Source organism: Chenopodium album, chromosome 22 (assembly GCF_948465745.1).
Source record: "Chenopodium album chromosome 22, dcCheAlbu1.1, whole genome shotgun sequence".
Lineage (NCBI taxonomy): Eukaryota > Viridiplantae > Streptophyta > Magnoliopsida > Caryophyllales > Amaranthaceae > Chenopodium > Chenopodium album.
The window spans coordinates 16432300-16451162 of record NC_137855.1 but is presented as its reverse complement, the minus strand read 5'-3'; the positions used below and the strand labels follow the sequence as shown (position 1 = coordinate 16451162).

The 18863-nt window shown below is 34.7% G+C and overlaps 1 protein-coding gene across 1 annotated transcript; it reads right to left on the bottom strand.

Moving 5' to 3' along the window:
• Positions 1-553: 553 nt before the first annotated feature.
• On the bottom strand, positions 554-5801 carry LOC145605388 (nuclear transcription factor Y subunit A-2-like). Its single transcript, XM_081661430.1, has 6 exons — positions 5603-5801; positions 4558-4806; positions 2790-2908; positions 2640-2705; positions 2014-2151; positions 554-1329 (listed from the first exon to the last, which is right to left on the bottom strand). The coding sequence occupies exons 2-6, from the start codon at positions 4757-4759 to the stop codon at positions 931-933; spliced, it is 924 nt and encodes a 307-aa protein (XP_081517556.1). The 5' UTR covers positions 4760-4806; positions 5603-5801; the 3' UTR covers positions 554-930.
• Between the last annotated feature and the right edge of the window lie 13062 nt (positions 5802-18863).

Below are 18863 nucleotides of genomic sequence, written 5' to 3'. Positions count from 1 at the left end.
GAAATTACTGTAAACCGGGTGTATACAAAAGTTTTCCTTTAATTTTTATATTATATTATGAGCAGCAGTACAGTGTATTTCAAGATAAGTTTTTCTTAACTTTTTATTGACATCTACATTGAAATATTAAAGATTAAACACATATACTGAAAACTGTGTAAAAAAAGTTAATTAAAAACGACAAAAATTGGAGGGAGTAACAATTTGAAGTCTTTAGTAGAATTGTATACCTGCTCAGAATAACAGGGCTACCATCGTTCAAATCATACCTGAAACATCCAAATACGTAGTAGATCATTTAGAGTTATTTAACACGAATTAATTTTGAGAACTTCTTGCTCCTGCATCAAAAACCTCCAAAGGGTGGTTGGTCTTGTGACCTGTAGCAATCGAGACATAACACGAGCCACTTCCAATCAAAGTGGTAACTTCAGATGTATTGGAGAGAACTTATTTGAGAGGGGAAAAAAAGTGCAGAGTTATATTACAAATTTAAAGTAGCATATACACATAACAATCCAGCCACACTAACAGCATGAGTAGACTTTCGAAGTTTAGCAAAGAAAGCAAACCCAGTGTCATGATTTTAAGACTTTTACAAAGCAATATCACAAACTGAAGTAAATAAACCCCTAAGGTTTATAATTTTTTTTTAATATGATACAGAGAGGCCTCTTGTCACTGCAACCGCTCTTAAGCCATGCAGCTTTAGAGTTTGAACCGAGCAACAATGAAAACCTCATAGCCAAAGGATGACTTGCCATTCGATAACACAACCAAATGGAAGAGAGAAAGAGAGAAAATGACCACTTAGAGGAGCTTCTTACATACCAAAACTCCTCTGTAGCGGCTAAAGGGACAGGATGAGCGCTAATCCAGAAACTTTTCCACGATTAAAGCAAACATCCTTTTTTATGTCCCTTTCCTCTCTTATACTTTAAAAAGGTTGCAGCAGCCATCCACTGCTGTAACCCAGTTACTGCCCTGCCGATTTCCTTCCATATTATGTAAAGGGTGGAAAGCAAAAGGACGGCCAGGATTGATTCCAAAGCAATCGAAATCTTTGCTGTAATACATGCTAGTCACTTCAGAGCCAGAGAGGTTTGGACTTTTGCAATCAGAAACTTCCTTTGAGTTCAAGTTTCCACCTTCAGACTGAAGAACTTCGGAGCCTGATGAATGCGAAGAAAGAAAGGTCAGTTGATCAGATGTCTTCTTTGTTTCCTGTTTATTCTTCTCATTCTCAAGATTCTTGGTGTTGAGGAAGCGTCCACCAGCACCCCTTGCTCGACGGCAAGCATGGCGATGCCTTGATTCATGAACATATGGCTGTGATTACAACACAAACAGATAAGTGAAGTAAACAAGCAATTAAATGTTCCTCTAAGCAAAATAGAAAATACAGATACAAAAATCATTTCAAGTACGGAGTAATTTATCAAACTAAATCTGGAAACTAAATTCATGAGACTGTCATCTATGGCGGAAAATAGAGAAGGGAGAAGCAAGAAAGGCAATCTGTTAACTAGGAATTACACTACATTCTCTTAATTTGCAAATCAAAGTACATGGTTAGATGTTTAACACTATAATATTTTTAAAATAGACAGATAACAAAAACCTTTCCAAGTAATCATTCAGATACAATATCAGAGAACATTACTTAAAACTGACAAGAGTAGAAAAGTAGAATAAACATGTAATATGTTTAGGGAACTCATCACAAAATTGCCTTAGACTTCAATTTAACTGAGTCAAAAACTCATTTATTAGTGATGCAAGTAAATAAGTAGTAGTAACTTCATTTTGACACACAAATTGGTGCAATGTGCAGAGTTGTTTCACCAATCAATTGACAGCATATATCAGTTTGAATATATGTGAGGATGAAAGGTTTCCAACATGCTACTACTGAGATAGAATTAAACAATCAACTAAACTGACTTTTAGTAAAGAAAAAATAATTAGAGGCTAACAGTTTCACAAAAGCATTACCAAATTTCAGAGTGGTACCTTATCCTTAGTTGACCGGTTTTTCAACCCTTCCTTTGCTCTCATTTTTCGGCGGCGCATAATCCCATGATACTGTTTAGGGTTTACATAAATAGGCCCATCTTCAGTTGCCAAACTAAATGGAAGCATAGCTCGCCCCTAAAGTACAAAAAGGACAGTTCTTGTCATGAAACCTTGTATTCCATATGCAAACAGTAAATTTTCCAAACATAATAGACCAGTGAACATTAGGTGCAAAATGGCAGACCACCAAACAAGAATTAGCTAGCTTGGTTCACCCTTTAATTGCGGAAAATGTGTATGATAAAAAATATCAAGTTATAGTGTATCATAGCATAGACTAGTACACCACCAACAAAAAATGATTGTTTTGTAATAATAGCAAAAAGACAGCCTCCTGTTAAGCATAATTCATACTTATTACATGCACAATCACAGTAAATACCCATAAAACTGCCTGAGATAGGGTTTTTTTTTTTTTTATTAATATTACATATACTATCCTAAAACATGACAGTTACAGAAAAACAGTGAAATAGTTAACAGATAAAAAATTATTTTTTTAAAAAAAAAAGGGAAAAAAAAACCCAACAAACAAACAAAATTAATTTGGAAAAGCAACAAACCGCAGGCTGAGTCCCATAAACTGCATATAATCCATGGCATTGATCAAGAGGATGATTTGCATAGACCTGAAGAGTTTATTTGAACAAGATTAGTTTACTAGGAAAAGGAAGCAGCTTTATATAGCTAAGTTCATCAATAGAAAGACTTACCATTGGCTGACCAAGCCCAAGCTCAACATAATTCTTCTGTTGGGGAAGAGGGAACTGCTGGAAACTGTTCATTTGATGATCACGGCCATTGTTTTCTTTCAAAGAGTTCTTGTTGTCCTCTGAACACAAGAATTTCATCAATTAATGATCCAAACAATACATAGCACTAAAAATTTCAAAAGCATTCAACATGGACAAAGCAGGCATTACAAAGGTTAAAGAAAGAAACATGATGCCAAATATAGGAGCACAGTGAGGTATGCTTCTTGCCTTGGAGTATAGCATAACCTCTCTGCTTCTTTACATCTATAAAGTATAAACCATTGCGGTTGTCTAGTGCATGCAGGGTAACCTTAAATTTTATTAAATTACTCTATTTTCATCATTAGTTTATCAGGTGGCAAATGGAGTTGGTGGACATGGACTTGGTGGTTATGCTGTTGGAAAACTGATTACATGAACCGTAGGATCGATGAAGATAGAGTTACAAGACTTGCAACAATTAAGATGTGCAATAAAATCAAGCAAGACTTTGACACAAGCCTTCAAAATATTTTCCCTCTCAAAAATGACAGTTCATAAAGTAAAACAATGGTGTTACAGAATCCCAGGTAATGGATCAAACAATAATTGATATTACAAGAAATCATCATCTACTTCCTCAAGCCTCTACCAATCCAAAACATAACAAAAAGGGTCAAGGTCAATAGCAAAGCAAAAGTCATAAATGTGCACTAAGTCCAACTTTTACCATCTTCCAAAACGTTTCATACTCTCAAGAGCAAATGAGTAAATTTCCTATTCTCCAAGATAGAACACAGCTGCGTATGTGCACTCCCGATTCTCCAAGGACAACAAACTCTAGGTCTTTACACCTGGGATTTTTTTTCTATCCATGACAGGATGAAATGTACCCTGGAAGCAGACTTAACCTAGGGACTAGGGTTCACTAGCCTATTATTATGTCAACCTATTTCATACATCAAAATTTTGGAATTGGTCATGATTTTCACTAATCTCACTAAAGCATGACTGAACAAAAAACAAAAAAGCATTCTAACTAATTGTTGTAAGTTGTGCCTTCAACTTGAACTCCCAAATTGATAATAGACAGTAAAAAATTATCCTTCAAAAGTTTAATTTCTTCCTTCTTACCATGCCGCTCAAATCATGCAGTAAAAGATATTGGACAAAGAGTAAGAGGTCTTAGATTAATATATACGCCTGCCCTAAGATATTAATATTGAAGTACTGCTTCAAATTATAAGCAATGCCAGTCCCAAAGAGAAAAATTACACATTTACACTCTATGCAAATCACAAAGAATGTTTAGAATACTTTAACCATGTTTATTACCATTTTCCTTCATCTCACAATAGAAGATTCCAAAAAGTAGTTTATACCATAATGCCTCAACACTGTAAATGTGCTAAATTTAGGGGTTAAAAAGCATACAATTGTATTCAACTCTTTGTACTTAGCCAATGAAAGAGCTTAAAGTCAGATTGAATCATACACAAAACACTAATAGCAGCAAAAACAAGCCCTCCATTGAGATTTGGCAATAGTCTAATCACCAAACCAGAAACTCCAACAACACTGGACATATACAATTATAAGATATTTCAGGCAACAAAACAAGCGTAAAGTTTTTGCCAAATTGAGCTTTCCACATAAAATATACATTATATAATTTTGATACCAATGAGGTGGTGGCTCACATACACAAGAGAATCAAGCTCAGAAAAGTTGAAATCCAGAAATTTACCAGCAGAAAAGGAAAAATGGAAGACCCCTTGTTTTTCTTTCTCAGGTGCTTCATTCATTATGTGCTCCGATTTTTGGTGCTCACCAATCCAATCGATTTGATTGAGATTTGATGAATTCATTTCATCTTGTGATCCAGCAGAAACCCACCAACGCATAGACCCAATCGACGAAATCTGACGATTAGTTCCACTCTTCTGCATCCCTATATACCCTTTAAATTGCTCTTTCCAGTGGACACCCTATTCACCTGCAAGGAATTTCATCGACAAATTGGAATTAAACCCTGAAAACCAAGAATATGATATCCACTACCCTAAAGTATACAGCAGATAAAAGCAAAAGACTACAGCAATCAAAAGCTCCACTCACCAACCTTCCAAAAAGATTCAGATTTTTGTGGGAAAAAAAAAAGTCTATTTCATACCAATAGCTCAAAATCCCCCACCCCACGACAATATATCTTCTCTTGAACAAAAAAAAATAGAAATGAAATGAAATTCAAACTAAAAAATGCAGCATAAATAAGAAATCAGCCATACGATTAATGATCCGGTAAAACTATACATAGCATATTTGATCATTAAAATAGATTAAGAGGGAGGGTTTACTGCAAATCTTAAACAATCTACAGTACAAATCAACTTAATCTATGCTAAACCTCAAAAAAAAAGATGAAATTTTATCATATGACATAATATGTAAAACTATAACCTAACATCATAACATGAAAAACACCACTAACAAAAGAAAAGTGCCCACCAAAAAAAAATCATCAAAGATTCCATCTTTATTAACATAAAAAACAAAAAAAAAATAATACCCACTTAATTAAATGAGCAAAACACAAAAATTTACCCATTAATTACAACTATCATAAAGAAATAAGCAAAAAAAATCATTAAAGATTCAATCTTTACTAAAATGAACAGTACAAAACCCCACTAAAAGAAGAACACAAATAATTAAGCAAAAAAATAAATACCAAACTCTCATAATGAAAGAAAAGGAAGCAGGTAAAGAAGAGTAAGTAAAGAGTTGAGTACCGTTGAAGAAAAATCGAAGAAATAAATGATGTTAAATTAAGGAAGTTGAAATTCGACCCATAATATGAAGAAAATCTAGTCTCAAGGTAGGAGACATAAAAAAGAAGGAGAGAGAAAATGGAAGAAGATAGAGACTGGGTTTGGTGTTCTTATATGAGACTTGTGGGGACAATAATGGAGTAACCAATCGGGTAACGATTTCATGCAAGGTTCTTTTTTTATTAAATTTACAGTATTAAAATTAATAATTAATAATTAATAATTAATAATTAATAATGATGATTTAAAAAGCACTATGATTTTTTGGTTTTTTGTTTTTATTGATTTATAGTCTATTATATTAGTCGGTATGAAGTCTCACGATTGTAAGTTCGAGGACCCGACCCCCCTAGAGTTGGGAGGGGTTGAGTGTATGAGGATAATGAAAACTTGACCCTACTTTATTAACCTAATTTAAATGTCGTTTAATCAATAAAGATGTTATTAATGAGAATCAAACTTCCAACGAGATATTCAAAGTTTGAATTATGTATTATTATTGGATTGTGATAGAGATTGTAGGAAAAATTAGGAATATTTGATTTTATTAATCTCAACTTTGGGTTATTTACTTTTAATAATCTCAATTATCGATTATTCTTAAATAATCCAAACTTTAGGGGGCATTTTCTTTCAAAAGGAAAATGATCGGTGACCTAATTAAAAGGTTAAATTTTATTTTTAAACAAAAAAGTTTGTCATGTGTCAAATGTTGATTGGTATAAAAAAAAACAAATAATAACCAGCGACTTCCATCTTACCGCAGCCCCACCCTCTCCCTCCCTTCCTAGCCCCTACCGGAAACCACCTACAGGTTACAGCCCTACCCCCTTCCCTTGAATCCATCTGCATCCCACCCCCATCCCTTAAAGCCACCATTTTCACCCCTCGCTTTCCTCAAAACCACCACAACCCTACCCCCTTCGTCGAAAACACCACAGCCCCACGCCCTTCCCTCGAAACCACCACACCCAAGCCTAGGTTTGTTTTCAAGGTGTTTCGAATGCCGAAAAACCACCACATTCAAACCTAGGTTTTTAGGTGGGTTTTGGCGGCTTTTAGGTGGTTGGGGTTGGGTTCTTAGTGACGCTAGGGGAGGGGGTCGGTTTCTGGTAGAGGGAGGGAGAGGGTGGTTTTGGGTGAGGGGCTGAGGAAGGGTGGCGTTGGTGGTGGGGTAGGGATGGGGTTGTTTTAATTTATTTTTTTCATTTTTTAGAATTTAGTTTTATAATATTTTTTTATTTTTTGGATCAGTCACGTGTTAGCATGTGTCAAAGTACCTAGTATAGTAGGTTGTTGACTTTTGTTGACCAATTAGGGCCTATTAGAAAAAAGCGCGCCCAAAGTTGAAATTATTCATGAGTAATCGATAGTTGGGAACCTTGGGATTATTAAAAGTAAATGGCCCAAAGTTGGGATTAAGAAAACTATATTTTTGCAAAAATTTAAATAAATATGCCAATCAATTAAAATTCCCATTTTAATCAATATTTTAGTCCCAATTTGAATTTTTCTTAATCTTTTGTTATTGTTAACTCGATCACTAATGCAATAATTATTCTATCATTTTCATCCATATAGCACCCTGCATAAAATTATTTTAAATTATGTATTAGCAATTCACTATATTCATTATTAAATTATTATAGGATTAGTAACTTTTATATGTGGTTGTTTACACCACGCGACCAATCCCTACGAGGTTACTCTATTAGGGTTATTTATAGGGGCTAATTATTTAGTAATATATGGTTACTTATTTAGTAATATAGAAATTACGCGTTGTCAGTGTTGTAAAAGTTACTTTGTTATTTAAGTGTTACTCGATAAGGATTATTTTGTCAGTATACTCGGGGTTACTTAATTATAGAGTGTATGACCAAAGTAATTACAAAAGTTTTCAACTAGTCATTTGTGATAGAAGCCTATAAGAGGTACTAACCTAGCTTGAGTATTCAATTTACAATATTATACAAGTATATGGATTTTTTTAATGGGGATTACATACATTTTAATTAATATTCCCTCTGTGTTTAAATAAATGAAACGTTTTGACTTTTTGTATTATTCATCTAATTCACTTTTACAAATGTTTGTGACTTATACATAAGAATAAACATAGTCTTGTGGGACTTGGCTCATAAAGCTGATAGTCTCTGGGTGAAATGGGTGCATGAATACTATTTCAAGCACAGACAATGCTGGGATTTTCCTATTCCTAAGAAGTGCTCCTGGGTTTTAAGGAAAATCTTGCAGTGCAGGGATGCGATTGATAATTTGGGAGGTTGGGGCTCTGTTACTCATGGGCATTCTATGAAAATAAGCAAGATTTACAAGCTACTCAGACCTCAAAGCCCAAAAGTGGATTGGAGAAAACCGATCTGCAATAATGATAGATGCATCTCCAAAATGTGTTTTTATATTGTGGCTTGCTCTTTGGAACATGCTTTCGACAAAAGACAGGCTGCGATCCTGGAATTTTAATTGTGATCATGTCTCTTTGTTGTGTTTACAGGAACCTGAAATTGTTCATCATTTGTTTTTCTCTTGTGCATATTCTAAGAGGATTGCAGGCTGTGCTCACCAAGCTTAATTGTAACATGTCTGTTTCTGGGGTTTCAGATGAAGTGACTTGGATGAAGCTGCACAGTAGGAAAAACAACAAGAAAGCTAAGCTGCTTTTGATGGCTTTTGCAGAGAGCACTGTGTTTGGAGTCAGAGAAACAACACCATGTTTAATGGCAGCTGTAAACCTGTAGCTTGTGCTGTAAATGATATCATATTTAATATTGCTTGTAGATGTTCTGCTAGTGATAGGAACTCTCTTATTCTCTAGCTGTTTGGTTTTGCTGTGTTGTCTGGTCCTAGGCTTAGGCCAGGTACCCTTCTTAGAAGGTGGCTTGTGTCCCTGAGTCCATTAGAGGTTTGCTTTTCCAGGGCAAACCCATCCTAGATGATGGCTGTCTTGGTCTATAGTCTTGTGAGTACTTGTTGGAATCGTCTCAATAAATAGTTTATTAATATTCATCGATTGTTATAATTTTACTTGTTGATAATTAATGATATTATCAGTCAAAGTGTTACATTGGCATGCTTGCACAAATTAAAGAAAACGTTTTACTTATTTAATTTAAACACGGATGGAGTATCAAATAGACATTGCGTGCATAAATTGCTAGTATATAAATAATAAAGGGAGGTGAGTTAGGCGGTTGAAATGTGCAAATGCCTTCCTATCTCCATGACAAGTAAACTATAAATCTATAATAGTCCAGTCCAAAATACTTGTACCAAGTACGAGTATAATTTAAGGTTAGATTAAGAAAAGAATTGAAAACCAACCACTTTAAAGGAAATGGATTTACATTAAGCATTATTGGTTAGTGGAGAATGATAAGTAATAATTCCATTTAACAAGCCGGTGTAAATGCTATACAGAAGGAGCCTTAACTAAGTCATAATACCTATTTAAAACTCTTATTAATCATTTAATGACTTAGATGATGTAACTAATGATGTATTGATTCGACTAACTCATCAAGTGGTATGCCTTTTATTAGTATTTTTTAAAAAGAATTTAATCATTTTAGTATATCTTAGTTGTTTATAGATTTTAATTTAGTTGCACTTGTTACTCCTTTCGTCTTTATCCATTCTACATTTTCCTTTTTGGTCTGTTATAAACTATTTTCTTGCACATATTGTACAACAATGTTGTCTGTTTGCATTGTTTTATTTTTAAAGTTTTGGTTTACACCTCCTTCCCATAGGCCATAGTACCACTATAAGTCTACAACCTATCCGTATACTCACTTCTTTTTCCTCAATCATATTTTTTAGCTAGATGAATCCCGTATGGTACACGAGTTATATAAAAATTTTAAAACACATTTTTTTTTGTATTTATGTGCTGAAAGTTGTTATATATTTAGATAAAATTTCTAATATCAAAAGATAATATTTTATATTTAATTAATTTTAACTTACAAATCTCATTTGTCAATTTTGCTTACGTGACATTTTAGTTATTTAATTCAAAAAGAAATTAATAATCTCTTATTTGATTAGCTACAAGTAATATTTATAATCCTGCATGGCGCGCTAAGAAAATTAAATCTTACATGGCTCTCTAAAAGTTCGGGAAATCACTCCCCTTTATGTGTGTGTGTGTGTGTATGTGTATGTAATTATTTATTTTACCAATGTATATTTGATACTAGTAGACTTGTTAATCGGGTCGTTTAGGTTGGGTTATTACGGTTCTTGTTAGGTCATTTGGATTATGTTCGGCTGCCTAGTTGACAAGGGAATAAACGCGTCGTCAATTGTCTATCCCTAGATCAAATACAATTTATACAACCTAAACAAACCTAATACGAGTATAAGGCAAGCATAGGGGTCGAACCACAGAGAACGGTTAAACACCACCAAATGTTATCGACAATTAAGCTAGTCCGGAATAGGAGATAAATAAACTAAAGTCTAAAAATGCTAAAACAAGAAATAAAACATTAAGGGAAATGGTTTAGGTATAGCATTCACTTGAACATAAACAAAAGCATAGAAGTTGAATTAATTATGAACTAAACATGCTCAAATATCGAAATAAAAGAGTCCAATCTAGCCGCCTTCCGGGGTCAATTGGCTTCTCCTAACATAGCCTCTATGTTTCCACATTAGAACCATATACTAGGAGGTACTATTAAATAACAATCGATAATAATGAACCTTAACTAAGTCAACTTCCGTTCCTTGTTAGCAAAGATTCACCTTTAATCAACCAACAATGTGCACTTGCAAGAAGATTAAAGAATATCAAGCATATAAAAACTTTAATCACAAATAAATCAACTCTAAACCTAGAACATGCTCAAGATCCAACTACACCACAACCATCCCCTTAATGGGGAAATTACTCACTAATCATGATAATAACAAGATTAATTAACAAATAACCAAGAATCAACATGATTAACAAGTAATACCAACAACTAAAACAATAATAAAAATAAAGCAATAAAAATAGAGGAGAGAGAGTTAGAGATTCTCATTGATTGAAGATGTAAATCAATAGAAAAGATGATCAATTTCTTCTTCAAAATCCAAGTTCAACAATGGTGAAACCCTCACTTTCTCTCTCTAAACTACCCTAACCCTAAGCTAAACCTAGAGAGAGAAGCTCTCCTAAAAACTAAATTAGAGAGTTGAATAATAGATGGATGATTCAAAAGTTAGTAGGAGGAAATAACCCCAAAGGGGTATTTATAATACAAGCTAAAAATAATAAAGAAAATAAAAGAAAACAAATAAAGAAAATAAAATAAAATAAAAGAAAAGAAAAGGATAATAGAAAAAGGGAATAAAAAAGAAATAAAATTAAAAGAAAATAAAAATCCCAAAATCCCCAATTCCCATCAGACCCACACGATCATCAAACCCCAATTCCCTTCTTCTTCTTCGTGGCTGCTCTCTGATCATCCATCATCACCATCGCGCATCATCAATCATCACAATCATCACTGTTCATCAACTACAATCATCTAGCATCAAATCGTGGCCCTTCGATTTTCATTAAAATCACGTGAGAAGCTCGTGATTGAACCCACATTTGCGCGCCCGCGAAGACATCGCGCAGAGGTCGCGCAAATGCTACTGCCTCCAATCTGTTTTGAACTCCAATTTGTGCGCCTTCTGACAGAGCTGCGCGACCGCGGAGGTCTGGGTAGCTTGGGGAATGCAATTGTTGCGGATTCGGGTTTGATTGACGCGCTGATTGTTGTTGGTGTAGTGGGAGATGCGAATTGGTGGTGGTTGCGGGGTTGCGTGAGGTGGATGAAGGTTGTTGTTGTTGCAGTTGCTGTTGTTGATGGTTGCTTTCGCTGCTGTTGGTGTTGTTGATGGTTGCGAGGTGGCTTCTGGGTGAAGCAGAGGAGGTGCGAATTGGTGGAGGTTGATTGGAGGTGGTTTGGTTGCTGTTGTTGATGTGCGTGGTTGCGATGTTGGGGTTTGGCGGCTGTTGGGTGGCTGGTGCAGTGGCTGCGTGGTGGTTAATTGGGTGAAGTACGGTGGAAACAGGGGAGTTGATTTGTGGTGTGCGTGAGAACAGGGGGTAGTAGTAGCTGTGATTGGTGGAGCTGGTGGTGCGTGGGTGTTGGTGTTATTGGCGTTGGCTGACGGTGTTGTGGTTGGGATGAAGCAGTGAGTAGCAGGGGAAGGTGAGTTGTGGAGCAGGGGAGTTGTGCTTGTTGTGGTGTAGGATAAGGTGATGGTGTGGTGAAGGATAAGAGGGCAGCAAGAAGGTTGGCTCAAATTCTTGTGCCTCGAACCCCGGACTTTGAATTCAAACCTCAGACAAGAATAACTTGACACTCGAACCTCAATCCGAACGCAAACCTACACACCCAAAGAAAACCGAGGAGAGGATCGGGACATAAAATAAGATAAATAAAATAGAAATAAATAAATAAATAAATAAAAAGAAAATAGAAAAAGGACGAAATAAAATAAAACCAAGACAAATAAAATAAAATAAATAAAATAGAAATAAATAAAATAAAATAGGAAAATAGACTAAAACTAATAAAATAAAGAAAATAAACTAAAACACTCCAAAATTACCAAAATAACTAGAAGCTTTATTAAAGAGAAAACAAGAGAATAAAAGGAAAAATAAGGGAGAATAAACACGAAAATAACCTAAACACTACCCCTAGGAGTGACATAAATATCACTTATCACTAGTCAATGGAAACTGGCTTGAGTTGGGTCTGCTATCGGGTTAGGACTTCGAGTCAAGTTTAGGTCGGATCATTTCGAGTCAAGTCACTTTAGATTGAATTGAGTCTCAAGTCAAATTTGAGTCTGGTTATTTCTGGTCGAGACTTTGGTTCAAGCTCGGATCGAGTAATTTATTATTGTTATTGTTAGTGATAATATTATTGTTATTATATATTGTCATTAATGTAACAACATTATTTTTATTGTTATACTTAATATAAATAGAAAGAATTGTCAAAAACAATATAAACTTTGAGTGATTCGCCAAAACAAGTCAAACTTTTGATTATTTTTAAATACAAACTCTGTGGGTGTCCGCTATAACCAAGTTATTTTACCTGCAACCTGATTGCCCGGTCAATTAAATTTCATTTAGTAAATTTGTTTAACCATGTAATTAACTCTTAACAACAACTTTAATGATTATTAATTATCAATTAAAATATTTTTAAAAAAATTCTTCAAAAATACAATTTAAATAAAAAACAGACTCCTCCACCTGCCACCACCAGGCACCAGCGCTAGCCCCCCGCGCCAGATCCCACTGCCCGGTGCCAGCCCCGACTCCCCTCCCCCACACGTCAACCCCTTCCCTCTTCCCCGACGCTAGCTGAACCATCGAACTCCCTCCCCTGCAACACCACCAAACTCCTTCCCTAAAATCTCCCTCGCCGCTAAACCACCAAAAACCCATGTCCCACCCTCAAAAAACCCTAACTGAATCCCCTATCAGTGGCTAGGAGGCCCAATTTGGGTTTTTAGAGTGAAAGGTGGGGCTTTTTTTGGTGGTTTTGCGAGGGAGGGAGTATTTTGGGGAAGGGGGTTTGGTGATTCAGGTTAGCGTAGGGCAAGGTGGTGATGCGCGAGGGAGGGGGTCGGTGTCAGCATTGGCGCCGGAAGAGTAGGTCTAGGCGCGGCCGGCGCCGAGTGGCAGGGTAGGGTGGAAGTGGTGGCTGAGTGGCTGAATTTGGTGGGGATGAGTTTTTTGTTTTAAAAAAATAAAATTAAATACCATAATAATCTTTAAAATAAAATACATTAAATAAATAAATAACCATCAAATTAAATTGCTAAACCAATAAAATTTTGACACGTGTCCCGTACAACCTGTTAATCAAGTTACTAACAAGTTAAAACTTGTTTTTGGCGAACACCCCCAAAGTTTGTATTATATAGAAATAATCAAAAGTTTGACTTGTTTTTGGTGGACCGCTCAAAATTTGTATTATTTTTGGCAATTTTTAATATTATTATTATTAGGGTGGGGGCCCATATTGTATCTCTACTCCCCAGTATTTTCTTGTAAATCGATTAACTTTGTAGATTTATTATAATAATAATAATAATAATAATAATAATAATACTACGTTTCTAAAATCAAGTTTATGTATGTGCCACGTGAAACTCTTTTATAGATGATAAAATGATACGTTATCATATAATACATGTTACATTAGTTAGAAACACTTTTGTATGATTTATCGTTTTACAATAAAATAATGTACAAAAATATATTTAAACAAAAAATATGTTTTCAAAAAAAAAAAAATTTAAACAAAAAATAAATATCTATTTCTTTAATTTCTTAAATGATTGATACAATAAAACTTAACAAACATGTCAATACACCAATTTGACTATAGATATATATGACTATATTGGTGAAAAAAAATTTCCTACTATTGCCAATTGGTTTTAGGCCCTGTTCTCTTCACCTTAAAAAAATAATACTAAGTAAAAATAATTTCAGTTCAGTAAAAATAAGTTCAGTTCAGTAAAAATAATTTCAGTTCAGTAAAAATAAGTTCAGTTCAGTAAAATTCAGTTTTCTTAAAGAAGAATTATAATAGTAAATCAGTGTAAATAATTTCAGTTCAGTAAAAATAATTTCAGTTCAGTAAAATTAAGTTCAGTTCAGTAAAAATAAGTTCAGTTCAGTAAAAATAATTTCAGTTCAGCAAAATTAAGGTGAATCAAACAGGGCCTTAGTATGGAAGCTCCAAAGCCTTATTTGTGGGCCTACCTCTCCTCCTTCTTGTTCGGGTTGCCCAGGCCCATTTCATATTTTCTCAAAATTTAACATGGTATCAGAGCCCAGGTTTGCTACGTCGTTTATAATTGGGTATTGTCAAGCCACTGGTTAAGGGGCCTCTATTGGATGTTCATTCCCAAAGAGGATTTATATTGTACCTTCTGGTGTGCTCTAATTCTAAGGACACTAATAAGTGAGAGGAGAATGTTGGAACCCAATGTATACCACTTATGAGTGTCCTACATTGGAGACGTAGGAGAGATGGTTTCACTTTATAAGATAGAGGAGTACCTCCTACTATTGCCAATTGGTTTTAGTATGGAAGCTCCAAAGCCTTGTTTGTGGGCCAAACTCTCCTCCTTGTTCGGGTTGCCCAGGCCTATTTCATATTGTTTCGAAATTTAACATGGTATCAGAGTCCAGGTTTGTTGGGCCGTTTATAACTGTGTATTGGGCCGTTTATAACTGGGTATTTGTCAAGCCACTGGTAAGGGGCCTCTATTGGATGTTCTTTCCCAAAGAGGATTTATATTGTACCTTCTAGTGTGCTCTTATTCTAAGGACACTCACAAGTGAGGGGGAGTGTTGAAACCCAATGTATATCATTTGTGAGTGTCCCACATTGGAGAAAGAGGAGAGGTGGTTCCACTTTATAAAGTATAGGAGTAACTCCTACTATTGCCAATTGGTTTTAGTATGGAAGCTCCAAAACCTTGTTTGTGGGCCTACCTCTCCTCCTCCTTGTTCGGGTTGTCCAGGCCCATTTCATATTGTCTCGAAATTTAACATATTGTGAAACATTATGATAGTAACAAATTTTTATATGTGGATGGTCACACGGGTGTGACCAACCATTATGAGGTTACTTCGTTTCCAAAATGTGAGGGTGAGGACTGAGGAGTGACACATCCCATTTTCAGGGAAGTTGCTTTTCCTACTACACTTTGGAGGATTTAATTATTACTTGTACAATTATTTAATGAAAATTCCACCCAAAAAAAATTAAAAAAAAAAAAAAAACAAAGCTTATGGTTTACTCCGTATTTTCCATTAAAACGTAGACTTGCCTTCTTGAAAAAGTCTCAAAGTTTACTTAATTAATTATTCAAAGTTAAGGATGAGTAGGCATGAAAATATCTCCATCCATCCATTCCCCGTTATGACGGAAAAATTAAATCTAAGTCTCCAACATAAATATTACCTTTTAAAATAAAATTTAATGGGTGAACTGTAAATGACAATTTAATAAACTTTACCCTTTTATCTTTTAATAAACTTATACTTACAACATCAAATTTTATGAAATTTGAAGGTATGTTTTTTCATTTTAGGACTTGGCCAAAGCTTTACAATTTATTATTTCTAACTAAATAGTCTAAGATGTTTAGGTATGTAATACAATTTGTGAAAAAAATTAATGAGATTGATACACTGAGATAGTCTATAAAACTTAATCAAATAGAGTTGAACATGATTTTTAGAAATAGAAAATGAAAATAATTACATACTTGTACTACAAGAGTACATAACAAAGTTATATAGACAACATTTTAATGGTAAGAAGAAGGTCCCTGACCGAACCTCAAGCCTCACGTTTTATGGTATGGTATTTGCGGATCAGATATTTTAAGGGTTGGGGGGGGGGGGGGGTGGGGAAGGGTAAGGGATCCCAGGCCACCCTCAAAGTGCCTCTAGTGGGGATTGAATCCCCAACCTTAAGGTTGAAAGGTGTAATATTTCTCACTAAACTAAGCTTAGCTTGGTTTGTAGACAATATAATACTACGTATTACAATTTTCTCATTGTAAAAAGTAAGTATTTCATCTCATTGTAAAAAGTAAATATTTCGTATACAATAGCTAAATTGATTATAATGTACTTGTGGATTGAACCCACTTGTTGCTACAAACACAATTACTAATTTGAAAACCATTAAAATCGGGCCCTTGGGTTTTTAATACCAACTTTCTCAAACAGTAGATTCTGATGGGCCGTCGACGAATAGAGTAGGTTAGCTTCCTCTTCGATCGTCGGCAAACCCCCAGGCCACCTGTAGGGAATATTTCAATACCACCATCGTATAAAATAGGTTAGCTTGCTCTTCGATCGTCGGCGAGCCCCCCATGCCACATGAAGGGAATAATATTTCAACACTCAAGTTTGAGCCCTGTTGTGATCATGCATTTAAGCATGGTGGCGTCCAAAGGGAAAAAAGCTAGAGCAAAAGAGTCGCCCACAAGTTTTAGAAATTTGTAAACCATCCACGGGTGTAAATGTTACACCCCATTCACGATCACAAAGATTACTAACTCCATAGTGTTTCGGGACCATGACTAGATATTCGAGGATGATGGTACAAATCCAACTTAAAAGAGATTGAACCCGCCCTAAACAACCTCTACTTTATTCTTATCAGATTCATGTGCGCTTTCCGATCAACATACATTCAATAAATTAATTCTAAGCATATTTTTGGTTGATTGTATGCACAAATAAAACTATTATTGGCGATCACTTGAATTAAAATCTTATTAACCTAAAACAAATTATTGATTATCTTATTAGTCGTGATTTCAAGTACAAATTCCCTTTAAATCTACTAGAAAAGGCGTGATCAAGCAATAACAATAATTTCATCAAGCAACATAATAATTGACACAACAATAATCATCATAATAATATCAATATTTCAAAGCATAATGATATTAGCAAGATCTTATGCATGATACTAACAAGATTAATAACAATTCCAAGCATGTCACTAAACAAAAAAGATCAAAGTCTTATCCTTAATATAATACTGCAAACATGATCAAAGCATCCTATCATGATGCTAGAAAATAAAATAATATTCCAAACATGCTTTCTAAAGGAATAGAGCAATTGAATTAGTCACTTTAAAGCCTCGTACCTCATTTTATTACAAAAATACACACTTTAGTAAACTTCAATAAAACATATTAAATCAAACAATTGTTTAAATAATAATTGAAATATGGATTTGGGACCAAACCCTTAGAATTATCAACCTTTCACGTCGAGGTCTAAGACAACTTCGAGCTTGGCTAGTGTGTATTAGAGTCTCGCAAGGGACGTATGGTGTTTGTGTATTCAGGCTAGGCTAAGAAAGAGAGAGAAAAAGAAACTTTAAGCTTCTAGAGAGAATTAGATGATTGTTGATTTTTCGGAGGAAATCGTCTCCTATTTATAGAGAAAAAATGATCGAAAAGATCCGAAAACGATCCGAATTCCATCCTAAATAAAACAGGTTTCATTGCGTGGCGATGAGGATATTGCAGCGCAATGCTTTTCAGAAGACAAGATTCGTACGAAATTCGACTTCCAATCAAATTTGGTTAGTCTAATATCCGTACTTATCCTTATTTTATCATAATTAAATATATTAAAATTCATGTTTTATCCGATATAATAATTTTAATCATTATCTTTTCAAAAACAGGATAATTAAAATCTCCTAGAAGATTCTTAAAGCTAATAATCAATCCTAATGCCTTTAGGATTCAAAAGAACCTTCTAGATAATTCTAGGATATTAAGATAAATCTTACTGGTTTTAGAAATATAATTAATATTAATGGACCCTCCACATGATCATTGGATCCGTATAGATTGCTCGGTTTGGGCCCAGTTTAGTATTTTGGCCATATCTTCTCGTTATAACTCGTATTTGAGCTTATAATATATCGTTAGAAAGCTCTTTTCATGTCCTATCCAACCACAGAATTATAGGACCCAAATTTTGGACTAAAATAAATCGAATTTGACGTTTTTCATAAATAGGACACGAAATGAATGATTTTCGAATTAAAACATTTTTAGAAAAGAAAATTCACGAGACTCTTCAACATTTCACCTTACTCGATAATCAAAGATGTGAAAGATACTCATTACTATGTTTGGGTTTTTGGTGTCTACACCACCGAGGTACCAGTGGTGGTTGTTTTTTTTCTGAAGAAACCAAACCTAATAATCTTCCCCCACTTATTTCTTGTCAAGCCATGTTGAAGAGCCCATCGAGCTAGTTTCTGCCGGGGCTGCTTCATAGTTCTTCACGGACGATGCTTGCTTTTGGTGGTTTTTTGGTCACCTAATTTCGATTATTTTTGGGCCATCCTAGTCATGTTGGGCAAAGCAATTACCCTAATCAAATTAGATATTTATAAACCTAAACTTACACCAAGTAGTTAGTGACAATTATAGGGTCGAACCATGAAGACTAAATGTATCCATTTATGCTAATTAAATTAGTAGGATGGTCATGATATGAGAGAGGTACAACTTAAACACTACTTAATTAGAGCAAACAACGAAAACCAAAGAAAGTGGAATCCAATTACATTAAAGAAGTCAACACCAATTTCAAATTAGAAGAGCATGATCTCAATTACGAACA